The sequence below is a fragment of the Sylvia atricapilla genome, chromosome 5 (genome assembly GCF_009819655.1).
Source record: "Sylvia atricapilla isolate bSylAtr1 chromosome 5, bSylAtr1.pri, whole genome shotgun sequence".
NCBI classification, from domain to species: Eukaryota; Metazoa; Chordata; class Aves; order Passeriformes; family Sylviidae; genus Sylvia; species Sylvia atricapilla.
In genome coordinates this window covers 71907537-71927867 of record NC_089144.1, presented here as the reverse complement: position 1 = coordinate 71927867, position 20331 = coordinate 71907537, and the positions used below count along the sequence as shown (strand labels likewise).

Here is a 20331-nt window from a genome sequence, read left to right as displayed (position 1 = left end):
CTCGCCCTCAGCCGAGTCGCTGCGCTCTTGGTCGCTGCCTCCAACTTCTTTCAGTTCTGGGCAGCGTCTGAACGAGCCCAATAGGAGGAAGAACACCGCCTGTGTTGAGAGTATATCGTGCTCTTCCGGATGGATCTTGGTGTTGCTGGTAAGCCTCAAACTTCGTGTGCCTTTTTTTGGGACGAGGGCTGTGCGCTGAGTTCGATGGAGCGGAGCGCAGCAGGAAATCCCGGCAGGCAGAGTGGATGCTGCGGCTGGTGGCTGGAGGAATGACGTGCTGGAAGGTCCCTGGTGGTACAGTCAATTGCTTGTCAGTCTTCAGCATGGGTTTCTTTTCACTTGTTGTGCTTTCCCGTGGGGAGAAGTTTCCCCACTGCTTTGAGTGGCCTTTGTGCTGGGAGTGTCACTGCTCTGAGTCCTCGGGCCGGTGATGCTGGGCTCAGCTGGGAACTGATTCCTCGGTGTCCATGGTGTATGTGACACCTGGGGTGAGCACTCGTAGGCTCTGGCTGCTCTTCATGCAGCTCTGGCAAGTTCCTCTGTGGTGTTTCCCTGCAGATCCCAGAAGCTGGTTTCCCTTTGCAGAGCCCCTGGCGCAGTTGAGTGTCCCAGTGTAATGCCCTTGGAGGCTTTTGGTCCCGGGGCCTCCCTTGCTTATGGCCATGTTAGAGGTCAACAACTGTACCAGGGTTCTAGAAGCTCCAAGTGAGCTACAGGTGGGCCTGCCTGGTCCTGAAATAATCTCAGTGGGCAAATGTGGGCGAGAGGAAATAAACCACATCTGAGGAACTGAGAGAGATCTTAGGTCTTATTTCCTGCTTTGGCAGGTGGTAGATAAAGTGGTGGGGATTCAGCAGGGAAAGGCACAGCACCAGACTGAACATTTCCAGCTTCTGGCTGAGGAAGCTCTTGAGTGTGTCTGTGCAAAGCCAGCAGAGAGAGCTGAGTGGGAACAGGCTGAACAAAGGAAGAAAAAGGATCACCTTGCAATGTCGCTTCTCGTTCTGACTCTGTCCCCTCAGGCTTTTGTGTATAGGATATGGAGCACAGAGTGAAAGCAAAAAGCAATTCCCAGTGTCAACAACAGTTGTGCACTTTTTAGCTCTGAGATGTGTAGCCAAGGAAAGGGCAAGGTCAAACCACAGACCAGCCTTGCTTGCCAGGGAAACTGTGGTACCTGTTAGAGCTGAGTTCTTACCAGCATCTGACTAGTATTGAATGCTGGTGAAAATGGGTCTCTTCTGATCACCAGCCCTCACTACCTGAAAGCAAAAAAACTGAGGACAAAGCTTCTTCAGGACAAACTGAGCAGGAGGAGGCAAAACTCATATTTTGCTATTTCTTTTGGGGTGTGCCTTCAACAGAAACTGGGGCAGCTTGCTCAGTTCTGGGTAGAGGCAGAGCCTGGAGACAGGCAATGCCTGAAGAAATGTGCTGGCTCTGACTGATGATTTTGCTCAATCCCATCCTGTCATTCCACAGATGGGTGAGAAGGTGGATTTGTTTGATGCTGAACTCCCTTGGGAGCCGAGGCTGCCACCAGAAAGAGTTTTCCAGTGAGCTTTAGAGTACTGAATGCATTTGGAATTTCTCAGTTGTAGCATGATTGTCCCAAAGGTTGGAGGTGCATGTACACCTGTCTCTGGGGTGACTCCAGCCTGGAGACATGATAGTCCCGTTAGGTACACATCTGTTTGCAAGTAAGACTGGATGCTCTCTCTGCAGTGTGTGTCCTTTTCCAGCTTCCTTCAGAACCCTCTCAGGACTGTCTGAGTGAGGCCAGAGCTGGTTTGCCAAGCCCTTGAGCTGGATGTGTGAAACACGGGAGAGTAGACTGGTTCTGTAGTATCCTGTGCTGGGATACGTGGGGTAAGAGCTGTAGTCAAAAGTCACAGGAAGCTATCCTGAAGGATAAGTTGTCACATGTGATAAGGGGACCAGCAGACAACAAAAATTCTTCTTCCCAGCTTTCCCCTGATGACTGAAATGTGCAGATTAAGCCTGTTGGGATTTACGTTGCATTTCTTCTGACACAAGCTGGCAGAGAACTGTGGAGTGGCTGGCTGTAAGAGGGAGACACACATGGCTGGAGGGAATTGAGGACTGAAGGCTTTCTGTCATCCCCCTGCTACTAGACTGGTACCTGGCTGTGGAGGTGGTGGTCTATACTGGAGATGACACAGCAGCCAAATCAAAAAAAGAAAAGGAATTCCAGGTGAAATTTTTCTATCAGAGAGCCTCCTTCAGGCAGTAGTTGCCCATGAGGCTCCTCTGCTTTTGTGCTGCTCTGGGTGGAGGTGCTCAAACCCTTTAGCAGTGATGCTCAAAGCCCTCCATTGCCTTGCAAACGGGCCCGATGAACCTTTGCTGTCCTGCCATGAGTGTGTAACACATGGGTCTGCAGCAGTGGCACAGACACAATCATTCTTCATAACCTTCCCCTGCTGCTCCTGCTGTTCATCCTTCCAGCTCTCCTGGGTGGTCACTTCCCACTTACCTCTGTGCTTCAAAAGCCGTCTATCTCCCTATACCTACAATTTTCTGTGGGACTGAAAGCCTTACACCGGGGTGGTTCAGCACAGCCCTTTGCTATGGGAAGTGAAATCAGCAAACACAGAACTCTCTGCTGGCCACACAAGTACCCAGATGATTGGGTAACTCTGACCTGCTCTCTGGAAGGGGAGGCTGAAGGCATAAGCCACCACAACTGGAATTGAAGTCTGTGTCCTGTTTTGAGTGACAGCACTGAAAATACAGTCCTGGTCAGTTGATGAAGAACTGGCAGGTCTTTCTATCTGGGTCTGCCCTGACAGTGGGGAAACAACCTCAGGAGCAGGTGTAAGACCCACAAATGTGATTCTGATGATGCACTTTCCTTTCAACATTTGTTCTCTGAAAATAAATTCCAAACAAGCTAATGTCCTCTCTGGAGAGGATACTAACCTTTTTTTTGTGTGTCTGAACTAGAAAAGTTCCGTGGCGTTTGGGCTGACAGCATCTTTCATAAAACCTGTGGGTGGTTTTGTGGTGCATTCTTCATCAGGGTGAAATTTCCCCCTGTGCAGAGAACCCTGACCAGGCCTATGCTTCATCTGTGTCCTGACCTAGTCCTAGAGGGAAGTAGAACTGAGGTGGTACTGAGGACTTTGACCAGGCATGGAGCATTTTCTAAAGCAGTCAAGGACTTAAGCTGTATAGGAAACCTGACGAAGACCCTCTCTGCAGCTCAGTCTAAATTGCCCCAAGAGTTTGATCCACTCGTTTTTTTCCAAACTGTGTCACCCTTTCCTGCTTTTTTACCCCTTGATTCCTTCCCCTTCTCCATGACTCATTCTTTTTCTCCCCTGCCCTCCCCATGCACACAGTCCTTCCCACACTTTTCTCGTTCTGACAAACTGGGCAGTTGGGAGCTGGGGTTTTCACATGTTCAGAAGGAAGGGGGACTGTGTTATTTACAGCCTTGTCAGGGGTCTTGTGGGTGAGATGGTGTCTTTTGGGAGCCTCATGACTCTCTGAGATGCTTTAGGCTGTTTTAGTAGACACAGAACAACTGAAGCAAAGCAACCAGCCACCCCACAGAGTTTGCTGATGGGGTGGGGGAAGGTAAGGTTCCTCAGGGTTGTCCTCCTATGGTGCTTTTGTAGAAAGAAATACAGGGTAAAAGGTCTTAGCTGTAATTTGTCAAGGAATCACCCCAGTGATTCCACAATTACAAGCCTCGACTGGAGTGAGAGATACAACTGGAGAGACTGAGAGGCCAGCCAGATCTCCTGCAGACACCACAACTGCAGGATACATAAATTCATCTGAAGGGCCTGGGCACTGCTCAGAGGCGTGGGGCTGACATTCAAAGGGAGCTCAGCAACCCACCTAACAAGTACCAGAGCCCTTGCATGTTTTTGGTTGATTTTCTTTGTGGTTTCTTTTCATTAGTTTGTTAACCTTCCTTCCTGCTTTGGTTTTCCCCTCACCTACAGACTTACTTGGCTGTCGTGAGCTTTTGGATGCCTTTTTGCTTCCCTCTCAACTGGCTTCATCAATCTGTCAGCTTCTTGCTGCCCTTCACAAGGACTGCTTGCAGGGCCTGTGGGTCCTTCCCAGCCTGGCTTCGTGGTGGCTTTTTGGCCAGTACTTGACTTCCACAGATTCAGCCTCCTCTCCCCAGGGAATATGATGCTTGAAACCATCAGTAAGAGTGGCAGGAGAGAGGCTGCAGCCTGAGAAAAGTAACAGGAACACACTTACCCCAAGGAAACCCAACCAGCCAGGAGGATGGGCAAAGATTAGGATTGAGGGTGGTGGGTCTTTCTGAGCTGTTGTGGCCATGACAGGAAAGAAGCACACTGAGATGGTTGGCCTTGTCACTTTTCCTTCTGTCTGTCACGGCTGCTTCCTTCTCTTTTTTTTCTTCCACTCATATTTATAGCAGTTGTTTTGCATGTGAGATCCACACTAACAGAATTTCCAATGCAACTGGTGCTACTTCCCCTTTTTCTGGGACGACAGGAGGCCCAGGGGATTTTGCCATGTTAAACAGTGGAGCAGGGCATCCAGTGCCTTGACCTGGCTTCCTGGCTTTATCTTGCAGTGTTTAGATGCAACAGGGACCCTATCTGCAAGTTCACCAGTGACCTCAGGTGCTCTCAGCCTTCTGCAAGCTCTGCTTTTTTCCTGGAGCCTCCCCTTCTGCCTCGTCTCCTCCCTAGGGCTGCAGCTTTCCCATTCTCCTTGCTGAAGAGGCTGTGTTCCACCTGGGTTATATTTAGCTGCAGCACTGTCACCCCAATTTTTTAGGTCTTTCGTTAATCATATTGTGGTTGCCCTGGCCTTGCTGCTATTTGTTTAAGTTCCTGTTCATTACAAGGAATCTTGCTCATATTTCTGCATTTTCTGCTGTTCACAGAAAAAGAGCCACCCAAAGACACTTCTTCTTCAGCAAGGCTTTCATCCTCCAGATCCTGCCCCCCTGCTTGAAAAACCTCCAGTTTCTCTCTTAAGCTATTTCTGACTCTAGATGTGGCAGATCAACTCATGAAGCCAGTGGTTTTCTTGGGGGTTTGGATGCAGAGGAAGTATTTGGGTCATAGATTTTCAGTACCTAAACATGACTGACATAACAACCACCAGAGATCATTTAGTGAGAGCTCTTCACCATGCTCAGGGTGGGCAGAATTGGCTGAATAGGCAGTGGGTGTCTGCAGGGTCAGCTGAGAGGGCTGTGCAGAGCCTCTGGCTGCAAGGAGGGGAGGGTATGGTCTGTGCTGCACACTCTGGACTGAGAACCATTTGCAAAGCAAAGGTGAGGTGCAGTGGTTGCAACAGCAGGGAGCAGAGATGCTGAAACACAGAAATCAGTTGCTGTGGCACGACTGTAGAAGAAACTAAGCGCTGAGAGCTTGGGGCAGCTTTTTCCATGATATGTTGGCCCCCGCAGAGTTTTCACAGGAATCTTTATTCCTTCAGAATCAACTGGCTTGAGTGGGGCTGAAGAGGCTGAAATAGAGACAATCAGGAAGCACAAACAGGAGCTTTTGGATGACATTAAGGTAAGGACCATCCTGTCCCTTGTGCCTGCCTAGCCTTCTCAAATCTGTCTTCACCAAGGAGCATCTTCACCTAACAGTCCAGGCCATGCAGAAGTGCTCCTGCACAGGAGACACTTTCTCTGTCATGATCTAACTTCAGTTTTAAACTTCAGGCTGCCCTGGCCTGTTTGCCACCAGGGTACATCCAGCCTGTGGTACTCTATGCTGCAGGAATCGTCAGCTGCCCTAATGGCATATTTGAAAAAGGCTGGTCAGATAATGAGCAGTGATGAGCTGGGATTGCGTATTTAGGAGTGAAGAAATGTCTTCACTCAGTCATACAGGCAGGCATGTGGCTCAGCATTTATGATGCTTTTTAATGACTGATTACCTGCTAATGGCATATCAGTCCTAGTTACCTGCAGCATCCCTCTGTGTTCATCAAACTTTGGTTTGCTTTGTAGAGCTCTAACAAGTTCTCCATGAAGGATCCTGCCTCTTCGAAGAGGTCTCATGGCAGGACCTTCCACACAAGTTTTTGTGGCTGAACTTGCTTTTCTCATTTTCTTTTAGCAGACTCAGCCATTTCTCTGTGGCTCCTAAAACGTCTGAAAGTAACAGATTCAAATTCAGTCACTAAGGCTGCATCACAGTCTTGCATGGTGCTGTGCCCTTTCTATTCTATTCTGCCTCCACCATGAAATGTGGTTTCCCATTTGAGAGCTTATAGCACTGAATCATTGGACTTGGACAGATTTTTCCACAGCATGAAGCTGGCCAGATGCCTAGGCAATAGCTGCAATGTTCCCTGGCATAGAGTAAAGCATTAAGCCAAACTACATATTACTTCTCAGGCTTCCAGACCTCCTCTCTCTGCTGCAAACCAGAATGGTCTCTTGTCTCCCCTGGAAAACCAGGTTATGAATGTATGTGCCTGGGATTTGCTTGTGTGTGGTTTGTCTCTGTTCATTTTTCAGAACAGGTGATGGGCACTGTAAGAGCAGGACACTTGAACAGGAGTACCACATTTTTTGGCCTGCTTCAGACAGAGAAAAGTTTCTATGCTGCACAAACCCATGCTTTAAAACCCAAAGCCATTAAGCAAAGGAGTACCCAATGTCCAGTGGAGCAGAGTGAGTTTAGGTGAAAAGAGTGCCATAGAACAAGAGACATTTTCTCCAGGGGATTTTTTTTTCAGATATTTTTTTTTTTTTCAGATGGAATTTATCCATCACAAAGACTTGGGGGCATATCTGGGGAAAGCGGGAGAGAGGAGAAAAGAGGATGGGTCTTGACTTGCTAGTAACACTGCCAAAAGACAGCAGTAAATAAAATAACAGAATTGATAATCATTTGAAAGTCATGAGCTTAGATCATGGCTCTGTTACATTTGTGCAACACCTACAACTTACTAAGGAAGACTCACAGCTCTGGGGACCAATGAAGCACAACAGAAGGTAGCCACAGCAAAACTGAAACCCAGAAGCTCTTTTAAATTGTGGGATATTGCAGCAATTCAGTTTCTCTATCTGATTATATGCTCCATCTAGATCCTCATTCCTTGATGAGAAAGGATCTGTCATAAAATAACCCTTTTTGCCCTGCCTGTTCTGGTTGGTATGGGAAAGAATTTGGGTGATTCCTGGAAGAGAGCTGTAATGTACTTTGGCTTTGAGGTGGAACGTAACTGCAGGATGGAAGCAAGGAGATATAGACACCTTCATTTCCATGGTAACACAAAATATCCAGCCAAGGCAGTCATGGTCTGTCTTGGGCCTAAAGGAAAGTGAATTCCACAATTGATTTTTTAAAATCTGGCAGTAATTACCTTTACTCCTCCTCTCTTTTTTCTCCACCTGAAGAGTTATCTGCTCAATGGTATTTAAATGACAGATACATTAAAACATTCTGTGTTTCACAATACAACCACTTCATGAGTTCATATTGATTTACTAGTTCCACTTCTCCTTTCCTGGACGTGTACTAGGGCTATGCAAAATAAAAGCTCAAAAGAAATGGGCACAGTGGAAGGATTCTTGCATGTGACATTGTTTGAGGAACTGAAATCAAGAGTGGGGTGAGTTCTCTGACACTCTCCACATTGATTAAGCTTGATTTTTCCAGTCTTGATTGACAGTAGCCACGAGAACATCCTTCTGTCTCTCTTTCCAGTTGTTTTCATTTGGAATCCAGCAGGGTCATTCCAGAGCAGTGCCCATTTCATAGGCATCTTTGGCTGGTCATGACCACCTGATCCTTTTCCTGTGACTGAGGGAAGAAGTAAGACGTGCTCTTATGCTTCCTTACAGCGTCTGCTCTTTTTCCCCTCCATTGTCTTCATCTTCCTGAGATTTCTTTTGCAGAAGCTGAAGGAGGAGATTGCCGAGGTGTTTGCAGAGATTGAGCATTTCCAACATGCAGAGGAGAAGCAAGAGGCGGAAAATAATCCTGGAGAGCAGACCAGGCAAGTGGAATGAGCGTTCCTTTGCTTAAAATGTCTCTCTCTTTAAGTTGAGAAAACTAAAACACTGGTGGGATTTGGTTCACGACAAGGGCAGGGAAATGAGGCCAGGAGGGAAGTGGGCAGGGAAACGAGGCCCTTCTATCCTCTTAGATTTCTCATTATTCCTGGATAGTCAGACACCTGTCCTTGAGATATCTCACCTTGTGAATGAAATGACTTGGTCCTTTATTCTAAGTTTGACTTTTCCTTCATTTTTGTGTTTGCAGCAAGCTGTCACAGACAGATAAAATTCTGTCCCTGGGCCGGAAGAAATTCAACATGGATCCTGAAAAGGTAGGATTTGTTCTTTTCACCTATGAGGATAAAGCTAGGAGGAAAAGCCTCTGCTGGCTGCTCTTCCACTTGGAGCCACTGATATCCAGGAGCTATGGCCAGGGATGGATTTTGGGGATGGATTCCTACCTCACTAAGGGAGCAGCCTCCATCCTGCCCCTGACTGAGGTCTCCTGAATGATCAAGAAGTTGCCTCCTCCCATCGTGGGCTTTGAGGCCACACCACACAATTGACCCCAAACCTGAGAGAAGTAGAAGGAGGATGGTTTAACACTGCCAGTGTTCCAAATGGGAGCCAAATTTCCTTCAGCACAGCCCTTCTTGACTGTGAGAGGCTAGGAGCTTGTTATAATGGGATAGAGGAGGATGAACTAAGAGAAAGGTGAAAAGTTTTGGCCGTGTGTCAGGTTCCTTGGCTCATTGAGAACAGAAGAGGACAGAATGCCTCTGTCATTTTGCAAACAGTTTTGGTTAAACTGTGGAGTAAACAAAGCTTTTCTACTTTCTGCGGCTCTGGCCAGTGGTGTCAAGGCTCCATAGCCTTCAGCCTTCTGCAGAAAGCTCTAAAACCATCATGATTAAGTAGAGACGATGTGAGACAGCTCCCTCTTCCTTCCTCCTCACTGGCGGAGCGCTTTTTGAGCTCTTCAAGGGAAACCACAAGCTGTGATCAAACGATAGCTGCTCATCAGCTCACCGCCACAGCTAACATCTCGGGTGGCTGCTGCTCTGTGTGGCAGCTTTTCATGCCTCTCCTGTGCCCTGCTGAGAGCATCAAGATGCCTTCCCCAGTGCCCACATCCCAGCTGGAGAGCTTGCCAGTCCCTGGGCATCCCTCTGCCAGTGGGAGCTACCTCAGAGCTATGATATCAATATTACAGCCTGTGGGAGAGATGGTTTTACTTTGCCTTTCTGTCTGACCTTGGTTTGAAGCCCGTGAGGCATCTTTCTCTGCCATGCTGCGCAGGAATACCCAAACTAATTCTAACCCCAAACGAGTTTAGCTTTATGAGTTCAGTGCCAATCAGACTGGTCAAAAATGTTATCTACTCTGCCTATATTATGCAGATCTCTGATCATTGCCTCCCTCTTGCTACCTGCCATAGAGTGGGAGATGCTGCAATGCAAGGAAATTTCTTTGCCCCTCCTTTCTAAGGTTACACTCCATCCATGCAATGCTGATACTTATAAATGTGTTCCTATCTCCAAGATCCCATGGAAAGTTCCTGAGGCTAGAGGAGGTGAGCATTAGGAATCTGGCTGATAAAAATCTTCGTGGAGAAACATTTTCTGCTGGAAAATTTGCCCTCATCATCACTGCAATGCTTTTGAAAATTAAATTGATCTTACTGAAAATCCGTCAGGGGAAAAAAAAGGAAAATAGAGCGGAAAAAAGTTCACCAAAATTTCAGTTTCTGCTTTTAAAACGGCTTTTTCTTTGGAGCATTTTAAAAATAGTCTTCCATGTATATTGCAAAGGAAACTGAAACGATTCTATTGAAGTAGAACATTTTGATGGATCTAAAACAATTTTCATTCCTTTATTGTATATTGCAAGGAGAATTGCAGTGTGGTCAGGAGAACTGTAGCATTGTTAGATATACTGTCAAAAATCTTTTGAAAAAAGCCTTAGGTTTTTCTCTGACTTTAAAAATAATGAAATTTCCTCTAAAATAGGATGTTGACTCTTTGCACAACCCAGTTCACAACCTCTGTATTCCTTAAAAAGCATATTCCACCCTTATTGCCTAGGAGGGATGGAGCTGAAAAGATTGCAGACTTCTCTGTTCTGTGGCATAGAAAAAAATCTAAGAAAAAATTGTTTCAAGTTGTCTCAAGCCCATATTTTTGTCTGAGTGCATTTTTTATTATGCCTTCTTATTAAAAAAACATTTTTTCTTTCAAGTTAATTTAATTTAGAAAAAAAAATTACATTTAGGGACAGAACACTAAGACATTTTGATTGAAAATCTTAAAATTTATTATTTTGCCTTTTCCTTTTTGGACTTTCCATCTACATAGCCCAATTTTGTTTGTTTGCGTTTCCATCCCAGTGAAACATTTAGTCAGATCTTGGGATTAAATGAAAACGGGACTGACAACTCATAGTGGACGAAGAGGGATTGAATAATAACGAGAACATGGCTGTTGTCTCCCGTGCAGGGAATAACAGAGGAGCAAATCCATCAAAGCTAAGGAGGGCTGATATCAGAACGTTGGTATCTTCCTTCCTTATTAGACCACAGAGCTGTTTTATTTCCTTGTCTTGCTTCTCCTTCCCAGGGGATCCAGTACCTGATCGAGCAGCAGGTGTTGTCCTCAGACCTGCAGGAGATTGCCAGATTCCTCCACAAGGGTGAAGGACTGAACAAGACAGCCATTGGGGATTACCTGGGTGGGAGGTGAGCAACCCAGGCTGAGGAGACCCCTTGGAGACCCTCTCCTGCCTGGCCCCTCTGAACTACCCTTTTGGATGACCTGTGGCAGACCTCATGCAGGTGCCAAGACTGAACAGATCTCCATGCAGAGTGGGCTGGGTGGGCAGGACACCCCTGGGAGGGTCTTTGAAGGCTGACTAAGGCTGGCTGTATGGGCTACCTTTTCTTGTGCCTGTACTGGGACCAGTCATCTCAGACTGGAGTGTGCCCCTTGGCTTTTTCTCAGGAGTGAGACCAGGGTGAAGCCAGGTGTGTGTTGTCACGCCAAGGACATCCAGACTGACGAAGGCCAAAGCACTTTTCTGACCTTTTCCCTCTTTCTTCTCCCAGGGACCCCACAAACATTCAGATCCTCCAGGCCTTTGTGGCATGTCACCAGTTTGCCAACCTCAACCTGGTGCAGGCACTGAGGTGAGTGAGCGTGCCTGGTGCAGGGGACAGTGCTGAGACCTGCTCAGCCACTGGGTCTGATCACCCAGGAAGGTCAGGAAGCCCTCTGGAGCTGAAATGGGATCTTCCCAAGGCTCTGCTGTGTTTGTCTGCTCCAGGGATGTTACTCTGTGAGGTGTCAACAATTTCTCAGGAGGGTGGGAAATGCTTTCATGGTCCCTTGATTGGAGTGCCCATCTGCAGGAAAGTGGGTCAGTGTGACTTCAGTGTCTGGGGGGATGAAAAAGGTTATTTTTGGCAGCAAGAAATATCTATCCTCAGTGCCTGTTAGGTCAATAACAAAGTGGCTCTGCTTTAGGGCACCCTGTGATATTACAGGCTGCCCCTGGCAGGACTCTTTCTCCTGAGGTCTCTGCTGCCTTGCAGGGCTCTCATTAGGGAAGCAGAGCCGTGGTTTCTGGGAGGCTTAGTTCCGCTTCCTGCATTTAGGGTGTTTGAGGCTGATGTATCCAGGCAATTTCTAGTGAGGAGCAGAGCTCCTGCTCCATGCCCTGTGTTGTCTCCCCAGTGTGATGGGATGACTTCTCTTACCTTCAGGGTGTTCCGTGGGTTGAGGGGAGGCATCAGTGCGCCTTGGACCCGTGTGACTGATGCTCTGACACTCTGCTCCTGACAGACAGTTCCTCTGGAGCTTCCGGCTGCCTGGGGAGGCGCAGAAGATCGACAGGATGATGGAGGCCTTTGCCAACTGGTACTGCAAGTGTAACCCGGGAGTGTTCCAGTCCACAGGTAGTTATGGGGACAGGGCCATTAAAGCTGCTGGTGGCTAGGGAGAGGAGCCTTCCTTTTCCATTCCCAAAGCACAGGCAGCACGGCTTGGAAGTGTGTTTCTCCTTGAGCTAAAGGAGGCAGCCCAGTTCCTGTGAAGCTTTCCAATAAACTGAGCATCTTCAGTTCTCCTTTTGCTACTGTGCTCCAGGCCCTCCTGATGGGCAGCAGGCTGGAGAAGGGCTCCCAGCATCACATGAGATATTAATTACTGCATCACAGTAGGGATAGCACTGACAGATGTAGATCTGCAGAAGCTTTCCTGCTGGCAGAGCCATTATTAGATTGCATCTGCCCAACTTGCCCCATTATCCCGAAGGCATGAAATCACCTTCATCACAGGAAATCAACTGTGTCCCTCTTTCTCCTAGCAGAGGAAACATCTCCCTTCTTCTCCTGCAAGTGAGAGAATTACTCTCTTCTTTGGTGACCAGAAACCGAGTCTCCTGTGGTGGGGATTGATTTGCCCTCTAAGATAAATGCAACCCATCCCGATTTTCTTTCTCGTTGCTAGATACCTGTTATGTACTCTCCTTCTCTATCATCATGCTTAACACCAGCCTGCACAACCCCAATGTGAAAGACAAGCCCCACTTTGAAAGATTTGTATCCATCAACAGAGGCATTGACAATGGAGGGGACCTGCCAGAAGTGCTTTTAAAGGTAAGAAGAATTCCCCATTTCTCATCCCCTGGGGTCCACTGAGAAGCAAAGGTGAAGAGAAAGGGGATGCATCCATTAGCAAAGCTGCAGCTGGCATTTCCCCAAAGGCTCAGCAGGCGTGGGACCTGCCCTGTGAGTTAGGGTAGAGGTGGGCAGCCTGCCTATATGTGCCTGCCTTTACCCAAGCAGCCTGGGCAGAATCACTTCTGTCTTGTGTTAAAGGGGCTGCCTACATCCCACACCTGCGTTTGCTGAGCAGCATCCCCTCAGGGTAGAGGCTTTAGATCTTTCTTCAGAGTGTCATTTCTTTCAGGCAGTTTGAGGAAAGTTGCAGGAGCTTGTAGTCTCTTCTTTTTTCCCCTTGGCTTGGGATTTGTGTAATGAATGATGGCAAATGCAATGATGTGAACAACATTTCAGTATCCTTTGAAAGCCAGTAACCTGCCTCCATGTCACTCTGCTGTAATGAATGCTATCCTTTTCACCCCTCAGAGCCAAAGTTTTGGCTCTGAGAAATGTGCCTCCTTGTGGCCGTGTAGCTCTACGTGCTGATCTCCACATTCCACTTGCCGGCAGCATTTGGCGCCGCCAGCCCAGGCTCTGAATGGGACTGCCGTGTCCAGTCCCATCCTAGTGCCTTAATGCTACCCACAGCAGCACTTGGGACGTGCTGGGTTTGGTCACCGCAGCGTGTCTTGCTATGGGAACACCATTTTATGGCTGTGGTTTTCCAAACCGAGACTTGTTTTCTGACACCAGATGCAGAGAAGAGCTGGTGGCCCCCCTGGAGACCCTTTGAGGTGCAGACTGGGGACTGTTTTACCCCCGGTGCTCATCGTGTGCTCACCTGCCCTTCACTCAGCTTCCTATGTACAAACAGAGTGATGGACCAGATGGACCTGGGATAGCTGTGTACAAGCTTTGTCAGAAATCAATCTTTCTTTCTCTCTCTCGTTCCCCACCAATGCTGTGGGGCAGAATCTGTTTGAGAGCATCAAGAACGAGCCGTTCTCCATACCAGAGGATGATGGCAATGACCTCACCTACACTTTCTTCAACCCTAACCATGAAGGCTGGCTGCTGAAACTAGGTAAGGGGGAGTGCACCCCTAGCTCCTCTGACCTCCCTGTCTGCCTGCCTCCCACCACAAATCTCTCCCGGGAACCTACTGCCATCCCTGCTGTCCTTTGCTGCTCTCCGCTGCTGTGGGCTGAGGCTGACACCTGCTGTTGAAACTAGCTGCCTGCTCCCTCATCGCAGCTCCTGCAGGCTCTGTCTACTCAAAAAGGGACTCAGAAACATATCCCTCCCCGTTCCCAGCCCCATCAGAGCAAAATTGGCTCCGTGTGTGAGTGTCTATCATAGGGCATCACGTCAGTGGTACCATGGTGTCTCCTTGGGGCTCACCTCCAGGGAGAGCTGGGAGGGTGTGACTGTGTGTGCGTGTCTGGGGCTTGGGGGAAGGACAGAAAAATGTGTGACTAATGGCTTCTGAACCTCACTGCCTTTAGGAGGACGTGTGAAAACTTGGAAACGCCGCTGGTTCATTCTGACTGATAACTGCCTGTATTACTTCGAATATACCACGGTAAAGGCTTAACTCACGGTTGGGAAACTGTCCTGGGTGCTTTTGGAGGAGCAGAGGGTAGGGGACAAGTCTTCCTCCTTTTTACCCTGTGCCCCCAGACTGAGCTCACATCTCCACTCTCTCCTGTGATGTTTCCTCACCTCCTGTTTGGAGGAGCAGAGAGGCTGGACACTGCAGCTCTGGTCTCCTCTTGACTAAACTCCCTGTTATGTCAATGGAAGGGGTCTACTGAGGCGTTACTCACCTCCACAAAGGCCTAGACAGAGGAAATCAGAGAGGTTCTAAAGAGTGGCATAGATTTGGGGAGCATGTTGGGTGTTAATTCATGTTTCCCTGCCTTCAGGATAAAGAGCCTCTGGGCATTATCCCCTTGGAGAACCTATCAGTCCGGAAGGTGGATGATCCCAAAAAGCCAGTAAGTGTCCATTGGTTGGCACTCTGCCAACACAGGTTATCATATGGCTGGAGGGGAGAGAAGATGCACACAAATTACTCCTACTTTACACAAATTGCTCCTAGTCTACTTGCTTCTCAGAGGGAAGGTGCCATTGCTATTCCTCGTGCCCCCGTCTAAACGTGGCTGTGTTTTTAATTTACGTTTTTGGTGTGACTAGAGACCTGTCCTTTGGCTGACTGTATTGGATGTTTTCACATGTATACATGTGTGTAGAGGGGGAGAGACTAATGCACACAGCTGGCTTCCTACTCCTTTTGCACCATGAGATGTGGGTTTAATTTCTCTCCATAACGACTTACACATGTAGACCAAACAGAACTGTTCATGTTAGGGAACTTGCCCAGGAAATGACACATTTCTTCTGTGTGTCTTTCATGAATACCCACTCTTGGATGTGTCATGGCTCTGGGAAAAATGCCTTCTATCTGTGTCGTGGCAGGAAGAAAAGAGAATGTTGCATCATCTTAAAAAGGGGAGGGATTTTCATGAGTGGAGTGGAGTGACAGATCCTAGAAGGTGTGTTTTGAAAAGTGTTGATGCTCCATCTCTCCACAAAGCCTGTTTCAGTGTCCAGGCCCCCAGGAGGGATGTGGTGATTTAAGAAGGAGGATCATTTAACTCATAGGGAAATTTTCGGGGTGGGAAAAGATAGTGTCTGTTACATTTTGGAGACTCCTCCCCACTGGAAACTCTCTGAGCCTGTTACCCACGATCGAAGGCAGCAGTTTCTTTGGTCCCCCCGTCTTATCCTACTGCTCCATTTTGTTTCATTTCTGACAGAACTGCTTTGAACTCTTCAATCCCAACTGCAAAGGGCAGAAGATCAAAGCCTGCAAAACAGATGGGGATGGGAAGGTGGTTGAAGGCAAGCATCAGTCCTACAGGATTTCAGCAGCCACTCCAGCAGAACGGGATGAATGGATTGAGGCAATACGGTGAGAAGAACTTGAGGTTCAGGTTGACTTTTTTCAGCCCCAGGGACAAATGGTCACAAAGTTTATTTGATTATCTTTCATCAGACCTTGAAAAAGGGGGTGGAAAGAAATGTTTTCCATCTAACAGCTATGGTACCCCTTGACTTTAAAGAGTTTCAAGGTCCCTTCTGGAGAATCTCTAGCTACAGCTGCTCTCTGCTGTGAGTCTGCAGATCTCCAGACCTAGATTTTGATAAGTAGTCTCTTTGTGCAAGTTTAGTTAGGTTGTCTGTGCCGCTCTCCATCATTAAATCTCTTACTTTTGCTCCCATTTCCTCTAATTCCAGGACCAGCATCACACAGGATCCTTTCTATGATTTGGTCTCTGCCCGTAAGAAAAAGATTGCCAGCAAAAACTGAACCATGACCTGGGCACTGGCATCAGGAAGGTGTGGGTTATTGGACAGCTTCCCTCTCACACTGGGCTCTTCCAGTGAAGAAATTTGGGAGCTTTGGTTCCCTCTGCCTCCCACTTGGCAGGCAGATGACTGACAGGACAGCTTGGCCTCTTTGCTTCTTGCCCTTCCACACTGAAAGCAGAGGCGCAGGGTGCAATGCACTGAGGACTGTCAGAGCTGTGGCCATGGGGGTGCCCATAAAGAGAGGCTGAACAGCAAGTGGCCTTTGGGTTCTCCCATGTAGCCCCAGACACGTGGGACAGGATCTGAGAGGAGACAGGAATGTCTGCACAGTGTCCCCAGCCCCTCTTGTTGTCACACCAGGCGAGTGGATTTTTCCGGGAGGGACCATGCAGATTCTCTTGGAGCAGCTGAGCACAGTCCCGTCAGTTGCAGAGCAGAAAGGCCCCAGTGGTTTCCCTTCCATGAACAGATGTGTAGTGGTTGTGGGGTGGAGGCCATCGATATTTAGAAGCTCACTGTGAAACCAGGGGTCAAGGTAAGATAAGAAGCCCTCAGTTCAGAAGAAATCTCTCTCTCCCCCTTCCTAAAGCCTGTTGGGAGGGCTGTAGTCCTGGGGAAATCCCATTCTGTAACTGAGTCATGGATTTTAAAATAAGTTAAGGATACTGGATCCTTATTCAACGTAAGGACTAACTGGGCATAGAGATGCTGTAGTACCAGCAGCTCTGGGTGTTTTGTCTCTCTTTTTTGAGACTCATGGACCACTCCAGGGAAGAAACCCAGACACTAGCCCTCCTAGGTGATGGCTCCCCAAAAAAGGGTTTCCCAAACGCAGGGTTTCTTCCCTAAGGAAGGGAAGAAACCCAAACACTAGCTCTCCTTATGGGTGATGGCTCCCCAACAAAGGTTGGTTCCTTGAGCAGCTCAGAGGCCTGGATTTTGTATCTGAAAGTTTTGCAGTCAGATGGCATGAAAAAATGGAGGTACATGCACCTCCCCCCCAGCACACACACTCACACACACAGAGGCATTAATTCCCATCTTCGTACAGTGGTATCATCTGGAGTCTGGGGGTTTTTGTCTCTTGTGTAAAGGGAGAAATAAAAGTGCTTAAACCAAGCCCCAGACTCAGGGTAATGTGATCATTTTCGCGATAAAGTCAGAGGATGTGAGATAAGAGTGTCATGTTCCTGTGCCCAGCAGAGCAGCCTGAGCACTGCTGCAGCCTCTTGGCTTTTTCCTTCCTGTAGAGGGCTGTGTCTACCAGACAATCCGCAGCAAGGCCAGCACAGCCCCAATTATTCATTCCGCTTCTTCTCGCCCAAGCCACAGGAATGCTGAATTAATTTCAAGAGGCAAGGAGTGCATCTCAGAGTTGAAGCACGCGCACACCCTGGAGAAGGAACGTGAAGGTTTTCTTCTGCTCATGCCTGCAAATGTCTCCTGCACTGAATCTCTTTGTTACTGCTGTGATACGGAGTGAGTTTACTGCCCACTGCTCTGGAGGACATGTGCTTGCACACACACGTTCACTCCTGCTTTGGGTTCAGTGCAGAGAGGCAGGCTCATGTCCAGAGGTGGAAGAGAAGTCAGAATATGGCCCCTTATCTTGGCAACCTCTCCCATATAATGTAAGAGAAATACAAATAGGCATTTGGTTGGTGAGAGATGCCCCAGAGCCTAGGACTGGGATGAGAAATGTCTGTTCTAGTGCTTCTCAGACTTATACTCTATGTGACAAAAGCCATCCAAATGTAGTCTGGAGTCTCTGTTCCAGCCATTGTCTGGTGTTGGGTGAGGGAATCCAGGCTAAGCCCTCTCTACAGTTTACCTGGATCATTTCTATGACAGCAGGGTCTATCAAAGCTCAACCCCAACCCTTCTAATTCTCTTCGGGCTGCATATGTCCTTTCTCTTCCCTTCTTCCCGTAGATATCAACACACTGCAGAGAAAAATTACTCCCAGCAGGGACAGGATGGGAAGTACAACTCGAGAGAGGCAAAACAATGCACAGAGACAGGCAATTGTGTAATTTCCGTCCATCACACTAACCACAAGAGTCAGGAAGGATTGGACCGTATTTCATCTCTCCTAGAAACCGAGGCAGAGAGACAGTAAATTTGAGTTTCCGTTGCCTTTCCTTGCTTCCAGCGGAGAAAACGCATTCCTGAACTCTCTGCCCCAGTGATGCCCCAGTCTCCTCAGCCATGAGCACAATGGCACGTGGTGCTGCCCTACAGCAATGCAACACGTGCTCTCTCTCTGAGTGGAGCCCTGACCTCATGCCTGCTGGGTTTTGTGTTGGCCTGGGTGTCCCGGGACCACCCACTCACGTCTGTGTGCTTTGACACACTCTCTTGGAGCCCTTAGAAATTTATGAGAGGAACGACTTTTGCAACTCCATTGGCCTCACCAGAGAACGTGTTGCTGACCACCATCATGCATTCTCTGTGCTGAGGGCACCTGCAGCAGCTCACACAGGTACAGGCACACACACAGCCCCTCATGGGCTCAAGCTGACAGATTGCTATCTGGATGGTAGAGGTATTTCTCTTTCTCATAGACATACATGCAGAAGACTGACACTTATTCCCTGCCTGCCTAAGGATTCCTTCACACACCCAGCCATTCTTTCTCATAATAAATGTCCATCTATTTCCATGAAAGGGCTGGGAGGAGAATAGTGCAGATGTGTGGAATAGACCACATCGCTGCATCTTGCCTCCTCCCCACTTCTTCCTGTCCTCCTATCCCCTGTTTATCAGCTCCTTTTTGGAAGGCTAATACATTTTTTAAAGGCTTTCTAGAAATTGTTTGCATCGACAGAGATGGAGCAGCTGTAAGGAGAGCCAGCAGCCTCATGCACTACAGCACAGGTAGAGAAAATCTCTGTGAGGTGGAGGGGTAGGACAGCATACAAATGGAGGCACACTGGACTGAATTATGGATTGAGAGCGATCAAAGCACATCAGCTGAACCTGTGCTTTGCCAGGGGTTGAAAGCTGTTGATGAGGGGGGCTCAGGAGCCATTGGAGGCAAAACTCTGCATCCACGTTGGCCAGGATGATGTTCAGGTGGCAAGGTGAGAGCACCCATTAGAGACACTATTCCTGTCAGGCCTGAAACTGCTCGGCTGTGTGTCACACAGCCCTTCAGCACAACAGGAAAATCAAGGAGCTGTTTTCCGTCAGCTAAACAGGGTTATATGTACCAGGACTGCCAGCCTTTTAACTCCCTCTGTGTGAACACTTGTACCTCACCCTTCTCACAGCAGTTCAGGGACTGCCACCAAGAGGAGACAGCAGTTTTGTCAGCTCATACCTTAAATCTATAGGAATGGAAGGCTACTGCAATGGCCTCAGAGGAATGGGAGCCAGTCTTTTCCCTCTGAGACCAGCCATTTTTAGGGAAATAAGCACAGACTTGCTGTATTGGAGCTGGTCAGAAAGGTGCAGTCAGATTTTGATCCCAACAGGAGCAGTTCCTCCTGTCTCCCACCACTTATGTTTAGTGGTTGGAAAGTAACTCAATACCCGAGGGAGACGCACTGAGGTACTTCTTTCATAATTTTATTTTTTTTTTTTTTTTTTAGCATGCATTTCACACAGAAAGGCCAGAACACAAAGGTAGAGAGCAGGATGGCTCACCAAAGGCACAATGGCCTCTCTGCTGCACCTTGCTCTGGATCAGTCCTGCCTCCAGCCTGGCAGAGGGCCCATTTGGGGGACTGGAGGAAGCCCAGGCAGACAGGGGTTGAGACCTGACCAGGTTTTCTTGGAGTGTCACTGCTGTCACATCTGCAGTGTCTCTGCTCTAAGTGCCTGTGACAGAGGCATGCAGCAGTCTCATCTTGCCATGCCATTTCCAATCCTGCTGCCTCTCTGCAATGAAGATGAATGCTGCCTGTCCCAGGTTATCACATTCCCATGTGTGAGAGCCTTTTTACAGCCAGCAGTTTGCTGCTGAAGGCTGGTGCTGGTGGGCCAAGTTCAAGGAGGCTGTGTATGGTGGGGCAGAGGGATGCAAGGAATGAGTCAGGGAGGGTGGAGGAATGTGGGTCTCTGTGGGTTCTCAGCAAGGAAGGGCTGGTGCTGACAAGAACAGGGCTTCCACCTCAGCTCCAGAGCAAGGGCAGCACAGATGTCAGGAAGATGCAAGGTACTAACACCCTTTGAGCAGCTCTGCCACAGCCGCTGTGCCACACCACCGGGGGACACCTCGTGTCTGACATCTGTCCTCCTCCGTGGGGACACAGAGTCCTGTCACTAGGCACAACACTTCAGGGAGATAGTGGAGATGGTGCAAGGT

At 48.3% G+C, this 20331-nt stretch overlaps 1 protein-coding gene across 3 annotated transcripts; it reads left to right on the top strand.

The window, feature by feature from the left end:
• Positions 1–17141, top strand: CYTH4 (cytohesin 4). 3 transcript variants are annotated; one of them, XM_066320158.1, is made up of 13 exons: positions 1–148; positions 5464–5546; positions 7889–7989; positions 8256–8322; positions 10606–10724; positions 11091–11171; positions 11827–11939; positions 12493–12641; positions 13620–13731; positions 14153–14229; positions 14573–14644; positions 15467–15621; positions 15948–17141. In XM_066320158.1, the coding sequence occupies exons 1-13, from the start codon at positions 130–132 to the stop codon at positions 16018–16020; spliced, it is 1221 nt and encodes a 406-aa protein (XP_066176255.1). In that variant the 5' UTR covers positions 1–129; the 3' UTR covers positions 16021–17141. The 3 variants fall into 3 exon arrangements, with proteins under 3 accessions (XP_066176255.1, XP_066176254.1, XP_066176256.1); XM_066320157.1 differs by lacking the exon at positions 1–148 and adding an exon at positions 5058–5162; XM_066320159.1 differs by lacking the exons at positions 1–148; positions 5464–5546; positions 7889–7989; positions 8256–8322; positions 10606–10724 and adding an exon at positions 10783–10820.
• The last annotated feature ends 3190 nt before the right edge of the window (positions 17142–20331 follow it).